Here is a 19446-nt window from a genome sequence, read left to right as displayed (position 1 = left end):
AACACTTAGGATAAGAAGAACATCTTCAAATATACCCTAAAGTTTAATGTATTAGTTCCCTTGATAACCACATTCTTGATGTCTCACATACTGCTCTCAGAAGCTCCATTTTATGAACCACTGAATTACTCACATTTTGGCTGAATGTATTCACCAGTCTCCTAATTGAAAAAGTGGCTTTTAAGCTAGCCTTGCTAGTTCTTTATTTCTGATTCTTAGTTCTGTCTTCTGTACCATAGAATTATCTAAGTCTGATGGAATATCAAATTCTTCCCTTCAGCAAAACTTGTAGTACATACATAAATGTTAGCCTTTCCTTGAGAAGCAGTATGTCATTTTCTTCTTCCCACCATTTTCTTCTTACAAGACCTGAAATTCTTTCTAATGTTTTTGACAACTTGTAATTGAAACCTGTAACCTTTTAAATGAATTCCATTTACTTATCCCCACTTTACCCACACCCCTACCCAACCCAATGTTCTGTTTCTAAAACAATTTATATTAAAACTCCAATTTACTTAAAATATTGCTCAAGAATTTTAAGTGATTCTCTTATTTTACAAATCAAATCCAAAATGTAAACTCCTTTAATAGCATTTCAAGGCTCTTTCAGGGCCTCTGTAGTCTATCATTCATCATGTTTTGATAACAGAAGTAGGCAACACTGAATGTTAGACACTGTGCTAAATACTTTACATGTGTTATTGCATTTAATCTTTATAATAAACATATGAGATATGCGTTTCTGTTATTCTCACCTTATATTAAGAAGCTGGTAAAGTAACCTAGGTATGATGAAACTTATGTTTATCAAGCCATATCTCTCATAATGATAGTCTTTTTAACTTTACTCTTTTGATAAACAAGTCTTGATTTTTCCTGAGGTCATAATGGTTTTATTTTCTTTCTGCCAAGACATATTAGTTACTTTTAAATTCTGCTCAAGACCCATTATTTCTATTAGACCATCCCACACTGACCATTCTCTTAGGTTTAATTTCCTCTGTATTTAAGTTGGTATATGTAAATATTATCATTAACTGGACTTTGTTGGCTAGTCCAGTTATTTTGCATCTAGTTATCTCCCTAGCCAACCTATAAGTTCAGAGACTCTGTCTTCTAGACTTTCTGGTCTGTCTTTTGTCCCTGATGTCATTATGGGCACAGAATAGATGTTAAAGAAAAGTTTGTTAAACCCAATTAAAAAATGGGCAAGACTTGAACACATACTTCTCCAAGGAGGACATACAGAAGGCCCAGAGACATATGAAAAGATGCTCAGCATCACTAGCCATCAGAGAGATGCAGATTAAAACCACAATGAAATACCACTTCCCACTGGTGAGAACAGCCGTCATAAACAAATCAGTAAACAATAAGTGTTAGAGAGGATGTGGAGAAAAGGGAACCCTAGTGCACTGTTGGTGGGAATGCAGACTGATGCAGCCACTATGGAAAACAGTATGGAATTTCCTCAGAAAACTAAAAATGGAACTGCCTTTTGACCCAGCAATTCCACTGCTGGGATTATACCCTAAGAATTCTGAAACACCGATCCAAAAGAACTGATGTACTCCAATGTTCATAGCAGCACAATTTACAATAGTCAAGTGCTGGAAGCAACCTAAGTGCCCATCAGTAAATGAATAAATAAAAAAAAACTGTGGTACATTTACAAAATGGAATACTATGCAGAAGAAAGAAAGGAGTTCCTACTTTGTGACAGCATGGATGGAACTGGAGACCACCATGCTAAGTGAAATTAGCCAGGTGGTGGGGGACAAATACCATATCATCTCACCTTTAACAGGAACCTAATCAACAAAACGAACAAGCAAGCAAAAAATAATCAGAGACATTGAAATTAAGAACAATTTGACAGTAACCAGAGGGGAGGTGGAAGAGGATAATGGGGAGGGAAGGGGGGAAGGATTTTCAGGAACAACTATAAAGGACACATGAACAAAACCAAGGGGAGGTGGAAGCAAGGGAGAGAGGTGGGGATGGCTGGGGTGGGGAGCAGTGGAGAGGTGTAAATGCAGACAACTGTACTTGAATAACAATAAAATAAATTTTTAAAGAAACAAAAAGTTTGTTAAACTCATAAAAAAAGCCAGTTGTTTCAGCAGATGGGATAAATGTTTATTTTTCATCTTTCCCCACAGAGACAGGAAGGTTGATGGCGTGGTATTATATTACATTTGAAACAGTGAAGAAATTTTGTACAATCAGTGGAAAAGAAACTTTATTGGATTTGGTAAATTAATTTTCACTAAAAAATAATTACATAATGATATAGTATAGAATAATATTGGGGAAACAACTAATTTGTATATCTCATGTAATTTAAGAATGAATGAGAGGAAAGAAAGCATTTCTAATAGTGCTTATGTCTTCCTCCTTACATACATTTGATCATGCAATATGCAATAGTTTTACTCCTTAGAATATATTTGCAGTTGTATCTCTGTATGAGGACTAAGAAAATTTATATACATAAGCAAAGTAGGGCTGGCAACTACCTTTCAACTTGCAAGAAAATGCCAATTACATTGGTAGTGGCTACCAAGTATAATATGTTGAGAAATGATGTGGCATAATACATGAGAAAAGTGCCATGAGTGAGGGACATATGTGCCACATACTTGCAATTCTTCCCTAAGCCTTTTGCAACAGAATAATAATAATAGAAATAGAATGGCATTGGTGACAGACCAGATGAAAAGAACTGATTGTAAAGAAAATGGAAGTAAAAACAGGTTACATTAAGATATGAACGATGGTGGTAACTTTGTAGCTACAGCACTGAATAGAACCATAGTCATGTTGTTGGTACCTGCCAACTGTATTGGTGCTTTTTCCCTTTACTGGGGACATGACCATGAGACAAGGTATTTATATTTATTCTTAAATTTAAACCATTCATTTTTATTTAAAATATCTAAGTAGACTATTTTGGTATGATTTTATACCAAAAACTGCACAAAATTGGTGAAAAGTAGGCTTTTTTTACCTATTAAATTATTTTTAACTAAGAAGAAACCAAGAGTAGAAAAATCCCCAATGTTAACATTAGTTCATTTGATTTTGAGTTCAGTGTACGTGTAAGAGAATTAGAATAGGTATTAGCTTCATTTTACAGATAAGAGAAACTAGAGCAGAGAGTGCTTTGCTCAAACTTATCTGGCAGAACTGTAATATCTAAAGCATTCTTTTTCTTACAAAGTTAGCCTCAATAGAGATAATGATTTGCAAACTATAGAAAAGTGAATAATAATTAATAGTAGTAATAGTAGTGATATCAGGAGCTACACTTACTGAGGGCTTACTATGTAGTAGGTACTAGGCTGAATATTTAAAATTTTATCTAGTTAATCTTCACAGTCTTGATTACAGTGTCTAGCACAATGTCTGGTATATAACAAGTGTTTATAAACATTTCTTAGTAAATGAATGAATTAATGAATCCTTAAAGAAGCAAAATGTATAAAGCAAATTTTTGACTAAATGCCAAGGATAAAACTGGGTTGTCCTAAGGAAACATGAAAAATAAATAAATGCAGAGAAAGAGAATGAGAGGAAAGAAGGAATGGACATAATTAAATGGACAAATGCTAAAATTTTATAGGTCACAATGATAGCCAGCTGCAAGGAATTTCTAGATGTACAATTAAGGATAAATGAAAAGAAAACTCTGAATAATTTGAACAAAAATCCAAGTCAAATAACTATCAGGTATAGAAATTAAATATATTTTAAATAATTTAAAAAGGTTTTATTTAGTTAAAGTAACTAATAATAATAAAAGTTTTACCTTGTGGTTTTATTTACAGATTTCCTATGGAAGGAAGAATTAAAACAAGAGAAATGAAAGTAAATTGGTAAAGATGATTCAGTGTGTAATGTCTTAAAATACTGGCTACCTGTTCATGATTCATATTTATAAAGGTTTTTAAATGGTTTTAAAACTAATTTAAAATTTTTTCTTCATATAAAAAAATAACATATATAAAAATGAGTCCAATGTAGATGTAAAATTAATTTCTAAAAGCTCAGACTTTAATTCAGATAATTTGTGAATTCTTTTAAACCAAAAGACAATAAGAGAGTGTTCTGTTGAGTCAATGTAAATGGTAGAAAGAAGATATGTTTATCATCAGGAGCTTTCAAGTTAGCTTGAATGGGAACCATGCATATAAAAATAATGGACAGTCTGAAAACACATGTAATAAATATCTGTCAAATGATAGTGGCATTCTGGGAGACAAAAATAGTAAAAGCAAAAGCATGGGTAATGGAATGCATACATGACAGTGGGATAAATATTGGGCCACTAATGGGAAGTTTATATAAAGGTGCAGTAATTAGAATAGTAAACAGGTTATATTGTAACTTGTAGTGACTTTTACCAGGTTTGCAATCACAAATGCAATCAATGATAAGTTGTGCCAAGTGCTCAGTGTTCTCAGTATTTAGATCTTAGTGTTAAACCTTTTGATTTAGATAATGCAATTTCAGGTAAAATGATTTTTTTTGTTCTCAATTAAACCAATTAGCAAAAGAATTTTTTCCCTTCCTAGCTAGAGGAGGTCACTTCATCTCTGGGATACTTCCTGACATCTCACTGACTTTTATCTCCCAAGTACCTGATGTCTCAGAAACAAACTTCTTATTGTTGTGTATAACTCATCAGGCCAGTCTATAGGTTGGACAACAGAAGTTAATGTTCTGCTTCTTAGCTATATTTCTCTAGAAATTCCAACTCCTTAAAGACCATTATAGTCTAATCATCTCATTTTACAAGTGAATTAAGTGATGCCCAGAGGAGTTGTGACTTGCTCAACATTATGCTGCTGTACTGGGGACTGAGCTAGAACTAGAACCTAGATCTCTTGGATTCAATGTGTGTTTGTTTGTTTGTTTGTTTTACTGATATACTCTGTTGCATCAATTGTTGAGTCAAATCAAAGTGTTTCTCCACATGCATCTTTTTGAGAACCCCCTCCCCATTTGCAATTTTAATACTTTTACTTATCTTGCCTTAACTGGGTCATACATTCTTTTGGATTTTATACATATCATAATTTTGCTTTCCATTATTATTTCCCACCTTTATGCATTTATTTGGCTGGGAGAGAAAATGTGTGTGGGGTCTTTGTTAATCCAGAATGTGGTCTTTTGGTGGGTGATGATAGCTGATATTTACCACTTTTATGTCTCCCTCATATTCCTGTTACTTTGCTGAATTTCAGATGTTAATCTTTTTAACTTAAAAATTTTTTTAAATATATTTTATTGATTATGTCATTACAGTTGTCCCATTTCCCCCTTCATTCCCCTCCACCCTACACACTCCTCCCCCACCATTTTCCCCCTCTAGTTTATGTCCATGTGTCACAAGTTCTTTAGATTCTATATTTTGCATACTATTCTTGCCCTCCCCCTGTCTATTTTCTACCTACCGTCTATGCTACTTATTCTCTGTACCTTTTCCCCTCTTCTTCTCCTCCCACTCCCCTGTTGCTAACCTTCCATGTGATCTCCATTTCTATGGTTCCACTCCTGATCTAGCTGTCTGCTTAGTTTGCTTTTGTTTTAGGTGTGGTTGTTAATAACTGTGAGTTTGCTGTCCTTTCACTGTTCATCTTTTTTATCTTCTTTTTCTTAGATAAGTCCCTTTAACATTTCATATAATAAGGGCTTGGTGATGATGAACTCCTTGAATTTGACCTTATCTGAGAAGCTCTTTATCTGCCCTTCCATTCTAAATGAAAGCTTTGCTGGATAGAGCAATCTTGAACTTAAAATTTTTATCCTTCAAGTCCCTGCCCTTTACTTTAAGGCTATTTTCTTTTCATAATTTTAATTGCCAGGTTTTTTGCCTTCGGCACCAGCTGTTTTCATTAGCTCATAGGATATATTTCCAAATCATTGACTTCTTTTCTTAGTAATTTGTTTCTTGTTTTGTATTATATAACTAAGGCATGGATTTATTTGTAAAGAGTCAAAAGAAAAATTTATTGAGCAAAAACTAAGGTGACTCTTGATCCTCTGTATTTTCCCCCCAGAAGTAATAATATCAGTAGTTTGATGTAAAAATTTTCTGTTTATTTTCTTTCTGTTTATTTTAGTACATACAGGTGTGCTAATAAACATATGTAATGTCTACTATGTAAGCAAGTTTGTACTATAATTATTGCTCTGAGGATACATTATAATGATTTTTCTATATTATTATGTATGCATATCAACCTCATTTAATTCTAATAGCAATATATTTTAATAGTAATGCATTCTATAGTATGAATATATTGTAGTTTGTATTGATGGAGGGTTAGATGGTTTATAATTTTTTGCTAGTATAAATGGTGCTAAAATGAACTTTCCTGTATTTACACCATATTTTTCAAGGATTTCTGGGTGAAAGGGTAAAAACATTAAAAGATTTTATATATAAGGCCAAATTGCCTTTGAAAAAGTTTCTCTAACAGTTTCTATGCACAATGCAAAAAGAGTGACTATTTTCATATGTCCTCTCAATACCTGGGAGGTATTTTTGAACTTTTGCTAATCTAGAAAGTACAGTGTTATATTTTAAAATTAGAGGGGAATATACATAATGGGTTTATACAGAATGGAATATAACTTTTATCCAGTTTTAACTTATACTTGTTACTCATAGGCACTTAATAAATATTTGTTGATTATACAGATTGTATGGTTTTTTTTATAATACTTACAATGAAACCCAAGGACAGAACTGTATTGGAAGGGAATATGACAAAAATTTTAGATGTGCTGAGATTTTTAAAATAGTCTAGCAGGCTTTTTCTGGAGCACACCCACTCCTTTACTGGATGTGAACTTTCTCCTAAACTCTAAGGGTCCCCATGAGACTTGCAACCAGGGGTGCAGCTGGCAGCAGCAGCTTGTTCTGGACTAATGCCCTGAATGTGTCCTCAAGGCTCCCTTTTCTTGACATTTCAGTGAGCTAACTGAAGCCCTGCCCTAGCTCGCTTCTTTCCTATAACGTTTCCAGAGAGCAAAAGCGGCCCTGCCTAGGCTCTCTCCTGTTGCTTATCCTATCCTTAGCCTTTCCTTTGTTTCACTATTCCCTGTTTTAATAAACATACTCTCAAAATTAAAAAAAAGTCTAAGTGAGAGTGCCCTTTAAGCACTGGAAATGTATCAATCTAGAGAATATAATGAAAGCCTTGAGAAGAAATAAGATTTATGAGAGAAAGAAAGGTGAAAAAGAAGAATAGAGAAATGAGAACTGGACTTCTGGAGATTGGGAAAAGGAAGTCAAAAATGACTTGCAACAATAATGATATAAGATACAAAATCATGTAGTTAGTGTCAAAGAAATTGAGGCAGAGAGGAATTTTAAGAAGAGAAACTTCAATCAGTGATGTCAAATAATGTAAGATAATTTTTCAAAGAAAATAATGAAATTCTCTTTTCTGCCAGTCTTATTCAGGCTCAGTTAGGATGTATTCCCATACAAGACTTTGCTTTGACACAAGATACCTCGAAGATTTTCAGAAGTGGCTCACGGATTACAAAATGTATGTTAGAGGATTAATGTATTTTGGTATTTTTTAGTAAACCTAGTATACTAGATTTAATATTGGAAACTTTTTCTTTAGGGCTGTCAGAGTTTGTGGCTCTTCAAGAAAAGAAGTTTGCTGTACTATTGAACAGTTTGATTTTAACTAAATGTTTTAGATGTAAACTTTGGGAAAATTCTCTGCATGTGTCCAAACAGCTGGAAAAAATTGGTAGGTACTGAATATAGGCAGGCAGTTTGTCAATGTCTGCAGTTTATTTTGTATTTTGCTGTTAGGAAACATAATTCTATGATGATTATAGACCTATAAGGAAGCACCATCTTAGCAGGACTAAATGAGGTACTGTACTTACTGATTTTTATTTGCCTTGTTTTAAATAATACCATTTGAAATCAATTGGGAAACTTACTAAGAATTAATGCTCTTATTTTAAATTTGTTTTTGAACCAAGAGTGAAATTTTGTTTTAGTACCTAGGTAACTGTGTGTTGCTCTTTCTTCCACTTTTATAACTATTTTGTTTTGATCTCAATGACAAGGTACAGAGCTAATAGTCCTAGTCATTAATACAGAAAATTCTGCCACTTATTTATATCTTAACTTTGTTTTTTTAGTAACAGGATGATATTAGTATTGATGTTCACAGACATTCTGCAGGGAAAAGAATTATGCCTGTTTCGTGTCTGTTGGGGTCTAGTTCAGGTTATGAACTGAAAAACTCTAGAGTGTGCCATTTACAAAGACTGGGAAATGACTAAAGCACTGTGGAGTTTTCCAGTTTGGTTTATTATTCCGTGGTTATTCCTTAGTTTCTAAGGAATAATAAGCCTTTGTTCTAAGGCTTACAACAAAGATCCACTTTTTATTTTCTTGAAGTTTGAAAGCAGTTTGTGGAAGAAGGCGGACCAGTCCTGGGAGCTGGAGTGAAGGTGGGGTCTAGCTGGTGAAAGTAAGATCAGCTTGGAGGAGAGATTCCTGATGTAAAGGGTCTTCTTCCTACAGAAGTCCTGGCGAACCACATGTGACATGCATCCCACAAAGACAAGAGTTCTGAATTGTGAAGGAGCTTTCATACAACATTTAGGAAATAGCAATTTACAGAAATATTTGAAATTAGATTAAATGGCTACTAATAAAAGTTTCATTTTACTTGAAAAAGCCAATCTTTCTGATTGACTTTTGAGTATTGACAGTCTGAGTATCTGTACCTTCCAAATTGTTGAATGCTAACAGTTTCCCACACTTAATCATAGAAGAGTGAGAGAATCCAAACAAATAAGTAAATGTAAGTTCTAATAGAGCATCAGGAAAGAAATAAAGAATATACACTGATTTTCAACCATGATTATAAACTAAAAAAATTCAGGAGAAGTTTTGAGAGAAAATAGAAATGAACATTAAGGAATTATGAATACTAGGAATTGTATTTTAAGAATTAGTAAGACAAATTTCCAAGAAAGAATAAGTATGTGAGTTAGGAAGTAGGAGTGCCATACCATCACCAGTAATATATGTGCCTTAGAGTGGTAATATTTTGGAACTTTATATAAACTTTTGACAATATCTTCTCTTTGAGGATTTTGTTAAAATTCATGCATGAGCATAAGAATTTTAAATTTTAGTTTTTTTAATATAAAAAATTCAGAAGATAGATGTGAATCTGAGGTATTTAAGTAACAAAATTGAAGTAGTGTGGCTGGACAATAATATTCAGCAAGAGGAGAATGGTAGGAAATTAGATGGGAGAGGTAGGCTGTGGTCAGATTGTGTAGGTAGGTAAGGGAGTTTGGCCATAGTAGGGAAATTGTCCTTTTACTCTAAATTCATTGAAAATTTTAGGCAGAAGAGAAAAATTTTCTAATTTAGGTACAGACAGAAAGAGAACTCTAAGAAGTGCTCAGAATGCCATATCTTCATAAAGCAATATTCTCATTCCTGAAACATGTTGCCTTTTTTGAACATGAATATAATAATAGATGTCTCTTGGTACTTGTTCTATGGATTACATATGATAAAAGTAAGGACTAAGTTGTCATGGAAACCAAAGAGGTCCTCTTTCTTTTGTAAAGCAAGCAAATACAAACAACTGCGTAATGGCACAGCCCAACTAACCTAACTGAAAACATTTTAAAAACTTAAAATAATTAGTTATTAGCCTGGATCTGTAATATTTTTTTTACTAGTACAGTTAAATTCTTAAGTGTAGCTTTAGTTTAAAATGGGTTGTTTAAAAACTGCTATTTGATTAATTTTCCACAGGTATAACATTGTCAAATGCAATGGTTAATGCAGGTTTGACTTCCTTTAAAAAAATAGAAGAAACAGATGCAAGGGAACTTGAACTGGTATTTAATGTTCTCTTATTCCTAATATTTCATGTATTTTATGTGAATTCTAAAGCTTAACTTTTAAAACTTTATTTCAGTGAAAAATTATTTTCCTTCTCATAGTCATATTAACCTAAGGTTTTAAGTAATAATCATTATTAAAAATATTGACTATAAAATTATTTTATTAAAAGAACTTTTAGTGTTGTGGTAAGAGTATAATGATATAAATGTTTTCAGATTTTAAATAGACATCCCCCCTTTGGAACTCAGATAAAAGAAACAGTGATGTATCTTCCAAAATATGAACTCAAAATAGAACAGGTAAATATTTTGTTTTTAAATACTTTGATTGTCTTTTCAGGAATAATGCTACCCATAGCTGACTTGAAGTTGAATATGAGCAGTAAAGTTATTTTTAACACTCTTCATTCCTATTCTTTTTTAAAGATTGCAAGATATAGTGATACTGTGGCGGAAATATTAGTGACCATTATATTAAGAAACTTTGAACAGCTACAAACTAAAAGAACAGCACCAGACTCGCACTATGTTACCTTAATCATAGGTGATGCAGATAATCAACTGGTTTTTAAGCACAAAATTATGTAAGTGTAAAAATTTCTATTTGATTTTATTTCTAAGCATATAGAATAAAAGAAAATTTCCACTGAGGAAAAAAAGTAATACAATCACAGTGATCAATTCAATTACATTATCACATTACATTACATTTCATTATCATATTACAATTCAATTCATTATCACATTACATTATCATATTACATTACATATCATTATCATATTACATTATCACACTGTAATGAGGTAATTTCTGTTCGTCTATTAAAGAAGATATTACCATTGGGTCTGTTGTTTTAAATTATTATATTTAGTAATCTAATGAACAAAGTATGAAATCTATTACCATGGTTTGAATCAAGTGAATAAATGACCTTTAGAAGTATATAGTCCACTGTTGCTGAACTTCCTTGTTGCTTCTTTCATGTCATTCCTGACCATACCACTCACCACAAAATATATCTTCTATTTCCGAATTTAAATTGAACAAACTACTATAGCTCCATTGTAGGAGCCAGCCAACCAGATCAAATATATAAAGGGGGTACTTTCCTTACACCTAATTCTCTAGCATGCCATTATATAATTTTTACCTGAGGGTTTTTTTCTAATGCTATTATTTTCCCCAAGGTGTCAAAAGACTCTAAGGATATCAGTTATAGCTGTAGCTGATATTTTTGTACACTTAATAGGTTCCAGGTATTTAATTGTTTAATTTTTGTAGAAGACAAGTGCTATTATTATTTACATTTTATAGAGAAAGAAATAGAGACCAAGAGAGTTTAAACAGTTTGTGCAAGGTCACATAGGTAGTTTAAAGTCTAGATTTGAACCCAGGCATTCTGACTCCAGAGCCTATGCTCCCCCAATCATATTACTGTATATAGTTGTAAATTCAGAAATGGCAGTGACTCTGAAATGGGAGTCTCCTAATTGTTGCCAGTGTACTGGAAGATACATCCCTTAAAATGTCCCATGCAAGGTTCCTAAAGGGACTTCAGTGACTGATAGGATATCCTTTTCACTGGTAACTACTCTCCTGCAACCATGCATGGCTCACTTACAGAGAATATGTCATTGTACAAATCTTTATTCTCTGTGACAATGAAATCTAATGACAGCCTTAATTATATGAGACTAAAATAAGTTCAATCACAAAACTGTTTTTTGTTTGTGATGTTATTAGATACAAATTATTTTATGTGAACTTTAAAGATAAAGATATTGATGACGTTCTCACAAAGTCATATAATTTATATATAGCTATTTTAAAGTGATAATGATTTAGAGGGAAGTTCATGGGTTATTGATAGCAGCTATATATTCAAGCAGGCCTGATTCCAAATGCAACTTGGAAACATCTGTACTTAAGAAAATTATGGTCATGGTAGTTCTATTGACACTCCATTTCCTCTTCTAAGAATCTGGGAAAGTAACTTTCAGGACTTCAGTTTACTACCAGGCTGGATGTATCTTAGGCTCAATCAGGTCTTGAAAATTAATATGTGATTTCATTTAGTGTTTAGATCATTAATTAAATTATTCTTTTTCAGAGATTCTGTTTTGCTAAAAGCTGGAAGTTGGGCTAAAAAGATTGATGTTAAGAGAGCTCTTAAATCTGAAGAACTTAGCATAAATCTAATTAGTTCTGAATATGGTAAGTTCATTGAAGTAATGAAGATATGAATGTTAAGAATATGATATCACTTAAAAATTATTTTATGCTGAAACAAAACAATAATATATGTAAATGATATATAAAAATAATTGATTTAAATAATATATATCTTTTTAAAGGGAATTTTATGTAAATTTATATATGTAAAAGATAGTATAGACCAGAATAACACAATTAAAATTTTATATATACTGGTACTTATTTTCTTTTCCAAGATAAATATCAATTATTGTGGGAACATTGATTTTTATTTTTTATACTGATACATAATCTTTTATTTTTAAACTTCTTCCTTTGAGTTTTTACTTCCTAGGCTTATCAGCCCTTTTAGTTTAAAAGCTATAAAAATATAAGAGATATAAAAACAAATAAATGGTCTCATGTTTGAATTTCTAGGATTTAAATAAGCACTTATATACTTTTTTCCTTTTTCAAGTTGGACTTGATATTCAGAAGAAATTCACAGTCTTTTACTTAGGACCCAAGAGGTTTAGAAATGAAATAATTATGCAAAAAAAATCAGAAACAGAGATTTCTCATTCTAAACATTCCGATAGATCTACTGTAGCAGAACCCAATAAAGGTAAATAGCTATTATACTTATATTTTGCATTAAAGCAAAGATATGGCTACAGAAGAGTGTTTGTGTTGATTAGTGATTGCTGGAGACCAGGGATAGGAAAAAATAAGGGGCCCCTATTAATAAGTTATGTGATGTCTTTTTTGTGGTGATGACAGTGTTCTGGAATTAAAGTGTGGTTGTTGCACAGCCTTGGGAATATACTAAACACACTGAATTATATACTTTAAAGGGATGGATTTTATGGTATGGATTGTATTTTAACTTATAAATTAATTATATTATTATATACCTACCTAAAATATATAAATCATAATTTTAAAATTACCTTTTAAAATTGCATTGAAATCTCAAATATCTAGTAATATAGCAGTAAAAGATATTCAAGACCACTACATGGAAACTAAAAATGATTATAGCAGGGAAACTAAGGAAAATATAAATTGAGAGATATGCCATTGTGTCTTCTTTAATAAGAAGATAAAAATATGAACAATAAAATGTTAATAAATACATGTCTATCAACAATTCTTTTTTTTAATAATTTTATTTAGTTATTTTTCAAGTACAGTTTTTTGTCTATTTCTCCCATCCCAGCCCCACCCCTGCCCTGTGCTCCCCACCTCCCTCCCATTTCCACCCCCCTTAGTTCTCTTCCCTGTGTCCTTCATATTTGTTCTTCCAAATCCCTCCCCTTTTTCCCCCTTAAATTCCCTTCCCTCTCCCCTCTGGTCACTATCCCCTTGTTCTCTATTTCAGTGTCTTTGTTTTTATTCTGCTTGCTTGTTTGTTTTGTTGTTTAGCTTCCTGTTAAAGGTGAGATCATATGGTATTTGTCTTTTAAAACCTGGCCTATTTCACTCAGCATAATGCTTTCCAGTTCCATCCATGTTGTTGCAAAAGGTAGTAGCTCCTTCTTTCTCTCTCTGCATAGAATTCCATTGTGTATATGTACCACAATTTTTGGATCCATTCATTTACTGATGGGCACCTAGGTTGCTTCCAACTCTTGGCTATTGTAAATTGTGCTGCTAAACAATTGATTCTAAAAACAAAACAAAACAAAATAAGCCAGCAGAACAGAAACAGTATCATAGACATAGAGAATGTTTTGATGGTTGTCAGATAAGAGGGGGTTTGGGAGATGGGTGAAAAAGGTGAAGTGATTGAGAAGTACAAATTGATAGTTACAGAACAGTCATGGAATATAAAGTACAGTGTAGGAAATAGGGTGGACAAAGAATATTATATGCATGACCCATGGACATGAACAACAGTATGGGATTGCCTGAGGCTGTAGGTGGGGCTGGGTGGAGGAGGACAAAGGAGAAAAAATAGGACAAATGTTAATACCATAAACAATAAAGTATAATATAAAAAATTAAAAAAATCTTATGATGTTGAAAAAAATTTCACTATTATAAAGATGTCAGTTCTCCCCAAATTAATCTTTAGCTTTAACCCAATGCCAGCAGGGTCTTTTTTTTTTTTTTGAGACAACACACTGATTATAAAATTTATGCAAAAATTCAAAAGAACAAGAATAGTCAAGATAGACTTAAAGAAGAAAATATAACTGGGCAACTTACTTAACTAGATAGCAGGACTTGTTATTAAATAATAGATATTGAGAGAGTGTGATATAGGCATAGAATAGATATATTAACCAGTAGAAGAGATTAAAGTCCAGAAATGGACCTACAGATATACAGTTACTGGTTTATGACAAATCAATAGCATGACAAAGGTCACAGTATTATGCAGTAAAGAAAGGAGGGTCTTTAAAAAAATGGTGCTAGATCAATTGGAAGCCCATAATGAAAACTGTGTCTTGACCCTGACCTCAGACTCTACACAAAAGTTATTTACAAATATATGGCTGATTTAAACGTGAAAGGAAAACAGTACAACCTTTAGAAATAAAAATAGATCTTCAAGACCTTGGAATATGTTGATTTCTTAAACAGAACACAAAAAGTGCTAATTATAAAACCATTTGATGAATTTGACCACGTTAAAAGAAAGAACTTCTGTTCATCGAAAGACACCATTAAGAGAGAGAAAGGCAATCACAGAATGTGAGAAAAAATTGCACTACATATACCCGGCTGTTACGAGTTGAATTGTGTCCTTCCAAAATCTGTACAGTAAAGTCCTAACCTCCAGTACCTCAGAATTTGACCTTATTTGAACTTAGAGTCTGTAAAGAGATAATTAAGTTAAAATGAAGAATTAGGTGGGCCTTAATTCAATATGATATTAAGATACAAATACAGAGAGAAGACCATGTGAAGACACAGGGGAGACAGCTATCTGTAAGTCAAGGAAAGAGACCTCAGGAGAAACCAACCCTGTTAACACCTGGATCTCGGAATTGTAACCCCAAGACTTGGGAGAAATTTCTGTTATTTGAGCCACTTTATCTGTGGTACTTTGTTATGGCAGCCTTAGCAAACTAACACACTGGCAAAGAACTATTATATATAACATATAAGGAACTCCTATGTATGTTTGAAAAAGAGAAGTTATTAGGAAAATGGGCACCAAGATTAAATAGATCCTTCAAAATGGAGGCTATCCAAACAGTCAAGAACATATGAATGGTTATTTACTAAAAATTAATATATAAGAAGGAGGTTTGATTTGGGGTGTGGGCACACAATGCAATATACAGATGACATAGAATTGTATGTGTGAAACCTATATACTTTTATTAACCAATGTCATCCCGATAAGTTTAATTAAAAAGAAGAACATTAATGAGATATCATTTTATAAACACTGAAATAACTTAAATGGAAAAGAAAATTCGAGACCTGACTGGTGTAGCTGAGTGGGTTGAGCATTGTCCTGCAAACCAAAAGGTTGCAGGTTCTATTCCCAGTCAGTGCATGTGCCTAGGTTGTGGGCCAGGTCCCCCCTCGGGGGCATGAGAGAAGCAACTGATTAGTGTATCTCTCACACACAGATGTTTCTCTCCCTCTCTCTCTCCCTCCATTCTCCTCTCTCTAACAAAAATAAAGAAAGAAAACAAAGAAAAAAGATAACACCAAATATTGATGAGGCTGTGCTACAGCCATTACTCTCAATCACTAATCTGAGTGGAAATTGTTGAAACTACTTTGGAAAGCCAGCAATATCCACTAAAGTTTAACGTACACATATTCTGTGAGCCACAAGTTTCCCTTCTAGGTATATGCCCAATAGAAGTGTGCATGTGTTCTCACCAAAAGATGTATGTTGGAATGCTCAAAGTACTGCTATCATATTAGCCCTAAACTAGAAACCAGCCAAATGCTCATCAGTAGTTCAGTGGACAAATAAGTTGTGTTGTACAGACCTGACAGAATTCTGTAGGGTTGGCAAACTTTGTCTTAAACACCAGATAGTAAATATTTTAGGCTTGCAGGCCATATGGTCTCTTTTGCGAGTACACAGCTCTATCTCTGTAATTTGAATGCAACCATAGACAATATATAGATGACTGGGCTTAGTTGTGCTCCAATAAGACTTTATTTACAAAAAGGTGGCTAGCCTATGGACCATAGTTTGCCAACTCCTGCTGTAGAGTAATGAGAATAAATGACCTACAAGTACACACAACTTTATGAATGTATTTCTCTAACATAATGCTCAGCAAAAGAAGCCAGACACAAAAAGGATAATACTGTGTTATTCCATTTATATGTTATAAAAATAGATAATAACCATTAATGGGCTGAATTCTGTCCCCGCAAAACATGCATTGACCTTCAAATACCTTGTTCCTGTGAATGTGAACTTACTTGGAAATAGGATCTTTGCAGATATAATCAGGTTAAAATGCAGATCCACTTTAATCCCATATGACTGGTGGTATTAGGAAAAGAGAAAAGATTCATAGTAACAGAGAGGAAAACTCCCTATGAAGACACAGACACAGCTAGAAGTAGCATGCAAAGAGAGGGGTACAGTTTGGAGTTGCCACAAGCTAAGGAACTCCTGGAGCTATCAGAAGCTGGAAGAAGCAAGGCAGGATCCTCTTTGAGAGGGTAGGGAGTGAGTGTGTTGTGCCAACAGCTTAATTTCAGACTTCTAGCATTCAGAACCATAACAGAATAAATATATATATTTTAAATCATCCAGTTTGTGGTACTTTTTCATTGGCAGCCCTGAAAAAACAATATACTAATCTATGCTATTAAAAGTTAAGATAAGGGCCCTGGCTGGTGTAACTCAGTGGATTGAGCACAGGCCTGCGAACCAAAGAATTGCGGTTTGATTCCCAGTCAGGGCACATGCTTGGGTTGTAGGCCAGTTCCCAGCAGGGGACACATGAGAAGCAACCATACATTGATAATTCTCTTCCTCTCTCCTTCCTCTCCCCTCCAAAGATAAATAAATAACATCGTTAAAAATTATTTAAAAAGAAGTTCAGACAAGGGATATTCTTGGCAGAGGTGACAGAAAGGGGGCATAAGATTGGCTTTTAGGGGTGCTGATAATTCTCTGTTGCACAATGTAGGTTTTGGTTACATGGGTGTGTTCAGTATATAAGAATTCATTGTTCTGTACATTTACTACATATGTACTTTTCTATATTTATGTATACTTAAATAAATAAGCCAGGTGTTGAAAGACAAATACCATATGATCTCACCTTTAACAGGAACCTAAACAACAACAAATAAGCAAGCAAAATATAACTAAAGCCAGTGAAATATAGAACAGGCTGATAGGGATCAGAGGGGAGAGGGGAAGGATTCACAGGAACAAGTATAAAGGACACATGGACAAAAACTAACAGGAGTGGATAGGGGAGGGAACTGGGGAACACGATGGGGGGGTGGGCTAGGATGGGAGTAAAAGACAGAAAACTGTGCTTGAAAAATAATTTTTTAAAAAAGTTATACAAAAGGGAAATATCAGTTTTTTATATATAGTTAAGTAAAAAGTTATGCAAAAAGAATTTGAGTTACAAATGTAGGTTCTGATCTTGGCTCTGATATGTACTTTCTGCTATGATCTGTACAAATTACAATTTCTCTGATCTTTAGTTTCCAAATCTGTAAAATGAGGAAACAGTATCTCTTAGCAACATTCAACACCAATGATCAGTTTTTAAAAAGTGTCCTTAAAGTACCTGTTTAAATGTTTGTGTTTAATAAGCAAAAGAAATGTTTCCATAACACTATTCTTCCTTGACTTGCTGCTTTTTTCAAAGGCTACTTTTTTCATATTTTCCCCACCTTTCTTTCTCTCTCTGATTTCTAAATGTTGAAGTTACCTAAGAGAGTCTTAGGCCTCTCTTTTTTCTGTCTACATTATTTTCCTTGGTGATCTTATCTGTCTTTAAGTAAGACTTTAAATGCCAACGATACATAAAGATGTCTACTGAACATCTCTATTTGGGCATTTCTTAGGCCAGTACAATTTTTCAGATCTGATCCTGTGATCTCTTCTCCCTTTCTCCATTCTGCATCTTCTGTACCTGTTTCTCCCCTAGCCTTCAGTTCATTTAGTGATCTTACCACCTGTCCATCCACCAAGTTGCTCAAGACTGTAACCTAGGAATCATTCTTGATTATTTCCTTTCTCTTATCCCATATGTCAGCATGTCCTGTCATTGTCTCCTAAATATATACTGAAAGTGGTACATCGTAGGTTCTCAGTAAGTATCTCTTGAATTGGAGGAAATTGGAGGAATACTTGTTTAGATGGGATTAAAAAGCAAGTGAAAAGGGCATATGTGAAAATGTTTTGTAAATTAATGAATTGTTTTCTAAATGTAACCATTGTTGATAGTATACCATCTTTTAGAAGAAAGTACTTTCCTTTTTCCTTTTTTTTAATCAAAAAAGGGGGAAAGCTCATGGTGTATGTTTGAAAATAAAAGAGGAAGAAAGGTTTCTTCCTAACTTTCAGTGACCCCCTTTTTCTTAGAACTTACTACAACATCACAGAAGTAACTCGTGTTTGCCTTATTTATACTACATTTTCCTTGAATCTCCATTCTGGCCACTATTTTCCTGATAGCAAAAATATCAGGAACCAAAATGACCTTTTAATCAGTATCAAATTCAGATTCTCAGAAGGATGGAAATACCTCAGTTTAAGAAGACAACTTAGAGCCCTGGCTGGTGTAGCTCAGTGGATTGAGCTTGGGCCTGAGAATCAAAGGGTTGTTGGTTTGATTCCCAGTCAGGGCACACATCTGGGTTGCAGGCCAGGTCCCCAGTAGGAGACACATGAGAGGCAACCGCACATTGATGTTTCTCTCCCTTCCTCTTCTCTCTAAAAATAAATAAAAATTTTTAAAAAGTTAAAAGACATCATTAAAAAAAAAGACTTAGAATTAGGGCTTAGAATTAGGACTGCACTAAGATAATATAAACTCAGAGCTATAAGATAGCCATATTTTTCCAGGTATGGAAAGGATTCTAGATAGTTGTGGATGGTGGATGAGAAGAGTAAAGCAGGCACACAGAGAGAAGCAAAGGGGAGAGTGCTACAGCCAGAGTTCTAATGACTTTCTACTTCTTGCTTTCAGTCCATCCTGATGATGCTTATACTGCTTTTGGATTCTGTGAGATATCTGTTCACGTAATACATTTCAAAACCCTACCTACCACTTGTTCTTAAAAGTAGTTTGAATAATTTCTGTTACTTGCAACTGTAGAAAAAAAGTTAGGACGTTTATTGTCCCCCAAAAAGTTCCTACTAACATGAG

At 33.6% G+C, this 19446-nt stretch overlaps 1 protein-coding gene across 1 annotated transcript in view; it reads left to right on the top strand.

Annotated features, from left to right (window-relative positions):
- Window positions 1-19446, top strand: part of HFM1 (helicase for meiosis 1) — an 88694-nt gene that overhangs the window by 42097 nt on the left and 27151 nt on the right. The window contains exons 20-29 of the mRNA XM_037154422.2: window positions 2166-2257; window positions 3629-3735; window positions 3834-3881; window positions 7471-7568; window positions 7650-7781; window positions 9830-9915; window positions 10138-10221; window positions 10348-10505; window positions 12033-12136; window positions 12594-12740. Of these exons, the coding sequence (XP_037010317.2) occupies window positions 2166-2257; window positions 3629-3735; window positions 3834-3881; window positions 7471-7568; window positions 7650-7781; window positions 9830-9915; window positions 10138-10221; window positions 10348-10505; window positions 12033-12136; window positions 12594-12740 (1056 nt within the window). The remainder of the gene's footprint in view (window positions 1-2165; window positions 2258-3628; window positions 3736-3833; window positions 3882-7470; window positions 7569-7649; window positions 7782-9829; window positions 9916-10137; window positions 10222-10347; window positions 10506-12032; window positions 12137-12593; window positions 12741-19446) is intronic.

This window comes from Artibeus jamaicensis, unplaced genomic scaffold (genome assembly GCF_021234435.1).
Source record: "Artibeus jamaicensis isolate MK-2021 breed Jamaican fruit bat unplaced genomic scaffold, CSHL_Jam_final scaffold_1019, whole genome shotgun sequence".
In the NCBI taxonomy this organism is placed as follows: domain Eukaryota; kingdom Metazoa; phylum Chordata; class Mammalia; order Chiroptera; family Phyllostomidae; genus Artibeus; species Artibeus jamaicensis.
Note: the sequence above shows the minus strand (reverse complement) of the source record. Positions and strands in the feature narration are given on the sequence as shown.